The 7,099-nt window shown below is 47.0% G+C and overlaps 1 protein-coding gene across 2 annotated transcripts in view; it reads right to left on the reverse strand.

Annotated features, from left to right (window-relative positions):
• The window catches only part of DIP2C (disco interacting protein 2 homolog C), a 343,245-nt gene extending 336,574 nt beyond the window's left edge, over positions 1-6,671 (reverse strand). The window contains exon 1 of one of the 2 annotated variants that reach the window (XM_054695051.1): positions 6,512-6,671. In XM_054695051.1, coding sequence (XP_054551026.1) covers positions 6,512-6,596 — 85 coding nt within the window. In that variant the 5' untranslated portion in view covers positions 6,597-6,671. The remainder of the gene's footprint in view (positions 1-6,511) is intronic. The other variant, XM_054695050.1, reaches the window with a different exon arrangement.
• Between the last annotated feature and the right edge of the window lie 428 nt (positions 6,672-7,099).

The following is a 7,099-nucleotide window of genomic DNA, read 5'->3' on the forward strand; positions in this document are numbered from 1 at the left end:
GTGGGTCCCCTCCCTTGTATGAGCAGTGCCTTCGGCAGCAGATTTGGTGGCTCATCTGCTGGTACCAATAATATCTTTTGTCACTACGTTGGGGCCCTGCCTGGACTTGTGTTCTGTTGTATTTTGTTGTTATATTGTGATGTATTTGCTTTTGTGGGCCATGGCTGCATTGTTTATGTTTGCTAAGAAAATTGTATATATGAAGATTATATGGCAGAAAACCCTGAGGAGGTGGACTATAGGGTAAAGAAAAATGTCAGGCTTTTCTGCCCTTCCGCCATGAGGATAGGTGATGGATCCTTGCGGTCCTGAATGCATGCCTGATGGCGGGCACTGGAGTAGGGTGTGGGCATAGGTAGATGGATTCACCTGGGCTGAGACTGTGCTTTTTAAGGGCTGCGTCACAGGTACGCCAGTAGAAGCCAAGAAGCAGCAGAACGAACGGAAGAGCAGAGAAGCAGAGAGAACGCCGGAGAACCCAGGTAGAGTGAGGGTTTGCTGGGGGCTGGGAGGACTGCCAGCCTCCCGGCCTCCCAGGACCCCTGCCTGCTGTGTACCAGGTAAATCCCAATAAAAGACCCGCAAAAAACCACTGAGGACTCTGATTCCTCCTTTACCCGGTCTGCTGGATCAGAAAACCTGCACTGTGGCCTGTCCTGCCCCTACAACTGGTCTCTCCCCTCTATAAAGCTTTGTCTTTTATGAGTTGTTGACAGAGGCAACTACCTTTGTAGGACACTGGGCTTGAACACAGGAAGTCACTCTTGTGAGTTTGCAACACAGTTTCTCTGCATCCCAAAGAGAAATAAGGCCCTAGGAACTTTTCTCCTCAAGCCAGAACTCTGAAACTGGTGGGTCTGAGTAGCCCACACAGACAAGCTAACACATTGACATGTTATTGCTTTAGTTTATGATTTTTAAATGTGATAATATCTCTAATAAGTAAAACATGTGACTTGACTAACCAGATAACTCAGCAAAAATAATAATTCACTGCATAATTGTACATAAATATGTTAGGAACCCCTCTCTCTGGTGCCAAGAGAATTAATTTGGGCCTGGTCCATAGTCTTCAGTCTTTTCATTAGAACACAGAAATTATTTCCAACCGAATGAACAACAAAAATTATTTAAAAACCAGCAGCCCAGAAGAATCCTCACTATTATTGTCTTGGAGGTTTTCCTGATTTCTATACTTACTATACAAAGCACTTTAGTAAAGAACTCTTTCAATCTATAATTCACACAACACAGACAGCCCATTTTACTATCCAAGACATTCAACAGCAACAAAACTAAATAGCAAACCCCTTCTTCCCCCAAAAAAGAATGCTTGTGGTAATTTTTAAGTTTTACAATTCGATATCTTAGCATTTTCCCATTTTATTTGTCTCAAGGGCTTATTAAAGTTAATATCTCAATTGAGTTCTGAAGAAAGCATGTGTGTGCTCAGAGAGCAGGCATACTCATTCCCTTGGCATGCTGACGCCCATGTCTCTACCCCACACCAGCTGGGGTTCTCAATTAGAGTCTCCTCTTTGAGAGCACTATTTATTATCATCAGGAACAAATGGATGCAATTACTTCTTTTGAGACGTGACAAGTTTTTGACCTCTTAACAGAAAAGAACAGAGCAGTGGCAACAATAGTAGGTAACCTTTGTATGTCACACAAAAGGAGGGAAATTAAAACCAGCAACCTTGAAAGCAGAGGTACACAGAAAGACGCCAGAGTGTGAGAAGGGCAGCAACCAACACAGAGGGGCCAGAAACGGATATCACCTGAGATGCCTTCCACATTATAACAGATAAAATACCCCCCTCACACCCCCAGGATAAGTACTGATGAGCAAAACTAAGTCAAATAATACAACCAACTGAGTAATTATGAAAAGAATCAGAAGTGATCGTAATAATATGACTAGGATTTGAACTGGTGAGTCAGTCCATATACATGACATCAAAACCAAGATTATCCAATATATTCTCTTTGCAATTCAGAAGAATGCTACAACTCACCCCATAAATCACTGCTTTAAAAAAATCAGCTCTAAAAAAAGAGAGAACCCATTTGAAAAGGGCTGGGAGGAGGAGGGTAAAAAGTGACTCATAGCATCCAGCAGCTTGTAGCCTCCAAACCATAACAAGAATATAAAGCTAGTGGGCCTAGCATAAAACAAAACAGAGACATTGTTACAGCTTTAACCTCATAAAGTTCAGATCTAAGCATGACTACAGTACTGCAAATATCTTATGAGCATTTGGAACCTTACAGATCTGAGCCTTTAATTTAGTGTATTTACTTTCCTAGTTCCTGGCTAAATCTGATATCTATATTTATTCAATCAAGAAAAGAACATTCAAATTTAACTATTTTCATAACTCTAAAGAATTCTTAAAATTCAAGTCCACACATTTCAAATCCCACACATATGATGCTGCCATTTTATAGAATGTTTTTTTAATATAGGTAACAACATTAGATGTATCAAGTCAAGCATCCCATTTCACTCACAACAGTACTCAGAGTTATTCAAGACAACTCTGAGATACTTGTAGCAAAGCAGCACATTTGCATAAACATCTTGAGGTCTGGCTCCAGTTGGAGGGTTCCAAGTAGGTGAGGCTATTATTCCTCAGCACCCACAAATCCTGTCCGTTCTCCTCTCCCATTTACAAGTTATCTCACATTTGTTTTCCAGAGCCAGCTATTTCTTTTCAGTGAGGAGGCTGGGTCTTCCCTTGCACTTTGAAAGGCTGTCCTCAGGTGTAAGTTTAGTTAACTCTGTTGCAACAGAGCCTGGAAGAAAGCATGAGAAAGGGGGAGGGACAGATGCATCCCATAGCTGTGCACCTGTTAACTTTATGCCCAAAAGCCCTGAAATGCCACCCCAAGATATACAAACCTTCAAACTCTTTCAGATTTTATCTTGGGGACAGTGAACTTCTCATCTACAATATTTTTATTTACTGCTTCCTTGACCAATACAAAACTGACATTTAAGTTTGATTCATCTTCTTCCTCCAGCAGACTGAACACTTAGGAAACTATTAAGTTGGACTCTATTAGGAAAAGTAACAAATAGTTGAAGTAATGTAGCATATTGCCTAATAGAACATGCAGTAACTCCCACAAGCCAAAGTTAGGAAGTTAGTGGGCATAATAACAATTAAAAGCCACAAAGTACAAAGAATGGCATAATATTTTTTAAAGATTTTGCAAAAACCAAGCAAATTTCACAGGCTGTTATCACCAGGCAATTTCCCTATGTTCTACCAAATATGAATGTGACCACTCTTGAAAGAGTCGGAAAGAACACCTTCCACTGACACAAATCAATGTGTGTTACCCAGGAAACAAACCATCAGTTCACAGGGAAACTTATTGCTAAATTTTGATCAACAACTGGGTTTGCTTTTTTTAAAAAGACATGAGCCTGTTTTTGGTGTCCTCTTTACTTTGCTTAGTGTTTTCATTTAAAGCTTTTTCTTATGTCAAAAAATGTTCATTCACATATTAATGAAATTATTTTTAGGCCATCTTAAAGCCAAAAGAGGAAAAATACACAATTCCAGAAGACAAGAATAAATATCAGGAAGGGAAGAAAAACTGGTGAAGGGAAGGGAGAGCCCCATTGCTCCACTGGCCTGCTGCAGCCACAGTTCACCAGTGCTTCCTCCCTGTCTCACATTCAGCCCCAAGTACTTGAACAGACCCACAATCCCTGGCCCTACACCAGCGAATTTATGCAGACATTGGAAGGAGGCTGTTAGTACCCACAGGAGGGGTTGCCTGCCACATCTACCCACAGAAAGCTCCTGCACTTTGCTGACAGCGCCATTCTACAATGAGAGGAGCCTTGCTTTCCCCAGTGAGAGGGAAGCATGGAGTAGTGACAGACAGTGGAAAGAAAAAGGAAGATGGCCAGCAGAGCAGGAGAGCAGAAATGTGAGTTCTGCGGCCAAGAAGTCAATCTGCAACCCTTTACTAAACAATAACCCAATAAAATAACATTAGTATATATAACTATACCCAGCAGACAGTGCAAACCAAAGCTGGGCCAGTGTCTAGAAATCTAGACAACATATAACCTATTAAAGGCTGGCAGAGCATATCGGAACACTGAGAAAATACACTTCTCTTTTTCAACCCATATTATGTGTCAAAAATGGAATTGCTTTTCCATCCTTCTGTGGAGGGATGGACTGAGCACTGGAAATTCCACATATGTTTCCACAATATTTTTTTGATATTTTAATAAAATGATGAAGCATAATTTAAAGAATTCCCTCACATGCATCCCGGTTGAAGAGAAAATATAAAAGCACTTCAATTATTTACCATTAAAAGCTGGTTTCAGTTTTCACCTTGAAGGTAGGTATGCTGGGAATGCTTTAAGTCCCACAATGTAAAGAGACAGGGATTTCTGATATTTCCATTCTTTAGGTTCTATTAAACAATACTGAAAAACAAGTTGATTCATCTAATTTAAGTCAGTATAACTATTCTATGTGGTTATAAGACATGATCCAAATGACTTCAAAGAAGAAGGACTCCATCAGCTCAGCCTGGACAAAACAACTCAAAGATGACACTGATAAGGAATGGGGACAGCAGGGAGAAGAAAGAGGGGTGACCTGGACCAACCAATATAACCTTCTGATTCTTTTATTCTTCGGTGTTCAGGTCAGGTGCAGCAAGGCTTATATGGAAAGAAAAACAATGATGTGCTTCCAGCATGCGAACACATACCCTTTCTCCCCAGACACTCAATAAGAAACTCATTAAGCCCTTTAGAAAAAAAAAATCTGTGCAGACATAAGTGTTCACAGAGAATTAGGCTGAGTGCACCTTGTTCTGAGTGGCTTTGGCATTCTCTGGGCAGCAGGACCATACCATTCACCCTGCTGATAGGTGAGTGTACCCCAGTACACATTCCTGAAGCTACTACTCTTAGTGCAGGAGGGGCCAGGCACACATTCGAGCATTATCCGACTCTGCAAAGCAAATGTGAGCTGATATCCAGACTGATGGGGGAGTGGAGCCATCTCGCTGAGCTCAGATGGCTTCACGCTTTGCTAACACAGATGGAGTATTGACACTTACCATTAGGGTAATGCAGACAGAGCAGAAGTGCTTGTTTGGAGATAATGCATGAATGATGGGGTGCTGTAAATAACACAACAGTGGTGCAAAAGAGAACGAACCAGGAGGGGCTGGAAAAGTGAGGAAGACAACCCATCTGAATGTTGACAAAATCAAAGACCTCGGGCAAATGTTTTCTAATATATCCTTCAAGCAGTCTGTCCACATACACTTAATCCTCCAGTTTGAATCTAAATCTTGCTCCTGAGTGGACACTGCACGCTATCTCCTGCCTTTGGGTCCTCTGAGGTGCCAGCAATGCCTTCCCTCATCACCTCCAACCAGTCAGAACAGCATCTGCTAAGCGCAGTCCAGGAAACAGTCTCCTTCTCCTCCTACTTACAGAACGTGGCAATACCCTGCAGAATCCCACAATGAAATAGAAAAACAGAAAATTTTCCAGTCCGTGGAAACGTGAAAAGGCAGTTAACACCCAGCACAACCCCTGTCTATTCCCTTTTTTGACCTAAAAGGGTGTTAAAAAGGAAAGCATCAAGTCAACATTAGCTCCTCCCTGCTGATGGAAATTGGCACAAATGCATTTACTTTCTGGCTGCTGGCCCCTCACAAAACCGTTACACACACACACACACACACACACACACAAAGTTCACCACGCTGAACTGCTCCAAATATAAATTCGAGATGAGCCGAATCCCCACCCACCAAATTAAACGAGTGGCCTTTGCAAGGTGAGCTGAGTGCACACTAAATACATCTATTAAACACTTAACATTTTTGAACTTCAGTGGGTTTTTTTAAGACCTAGCAAAATCCGACCTAAAACTTATGACAGCTGAGCACATGATCCCACCATTAAGCGCAAATAAGAAGCCGTATATAACACACCATGAAATCACTGTTGCAAATCTGTCACAAATTCTAAATACGAGACGATGGGAACGAGGCAGAAAACCCGGCCTGAGGGAGGAGGTTTTACGATTTTACCAACCTTCACATCACAACACACACGAACAATAGTAGTACTATCCGCCTCGGGCTAGGACGGGCGGTCTGAAATCCAGATGCCCGGAGCAGCGGCGACCAAGCCCGTAAGTCCAGTGACAAGTTCGCATTCGAGCCAGGCCGGCGGCATCTCGGGCCGAGCCTCCGACCGCGGTGGGCAGCGTGGCGCTGCATCAAGGACACCGCGGCTCCGCGTCAGGCCGGGCACCGCGGCCAGGCCGCCCCGCCCGCCCCCGCCCCCGCCCCCGCGCGCCGGGCCGCCAGGCAGCCCACCGGCCCGCATGGCCCAGGCCCGCCGCAGCGCAGCGCGGGGGTCGCGGCCCAGCCCGCCGCAGCCGCAGGGCGCACGCAGCGCGCCGGGACCTCCGCTGACAGCGCGGCCGGGCCGGCGCGGCCTTACCTTCCGACAGCTCCAGCTCCAGCTCGGCCAGGCGGGCCCGCACCTCCAGGGGCAGCGCCATGCCCTCCAGGCTGCGGTCCGCCATGCTCGCCGCGCCCCCGCCTCGCCGCCTCTTTGTTCGCAGGCCGCGGTCTCGGCCGCTCCTCGCGCCCAGCGGACCCGCACCAGCGGCGGCGCGGCGAGCTCTCCTCCTCGGCGCCTCCTCAGCGCGGCCCCGCCAGGGCGGCCCCGCGCCCGCGCCCGCGCCCCCGCGCGCGCCCCCGGCCCCGGCCCCGGCGCGCCCCCGGCCCACGACGCGCCCGCCCGGCGCGGTCACGGCCGCAGCTGTTTCGCCGCTGGCGGCGGGGACTCTGGCCGGGATCGCGAGGGGCGCGCTCGGGGGCCGGCACCGGGCGGGGTCGGGCGGGGCTGAGCGCGGGACGGCGAGGGGCGCCGCGGGGAGGGGCTCGCGCGTGGCGGGGGCGCAAGGGCACGGCGCGCGTGGCAGCGAGGGGCGAGGGGACTGGGGATCGCGCGGGGCGGGGCGGGAGTGGAGGAGGCGAGGGCGCGCGGGAAGCGGGCTGAAGCGGGAGGCGGAGGCCGGGTGGG

The sequence above is a fragment of the Talpa occidentalis genome, unplaced genomic scaffold, assembly GCF_014898055.3.
Source record: "Talpa occidentalis isolate TD23 unplaced genomic scaffold, MPIMG_talOcc4v2.1 talOcc4.14, whole genome shotgun sequence".
In the NCBI taxonomy this organism is placed as follows: Eukaryota; Metazoa; Chordata; class Mammalia; order Eulipotyphla; family Talpidae; genus Talpa; species Talpa occidentalis.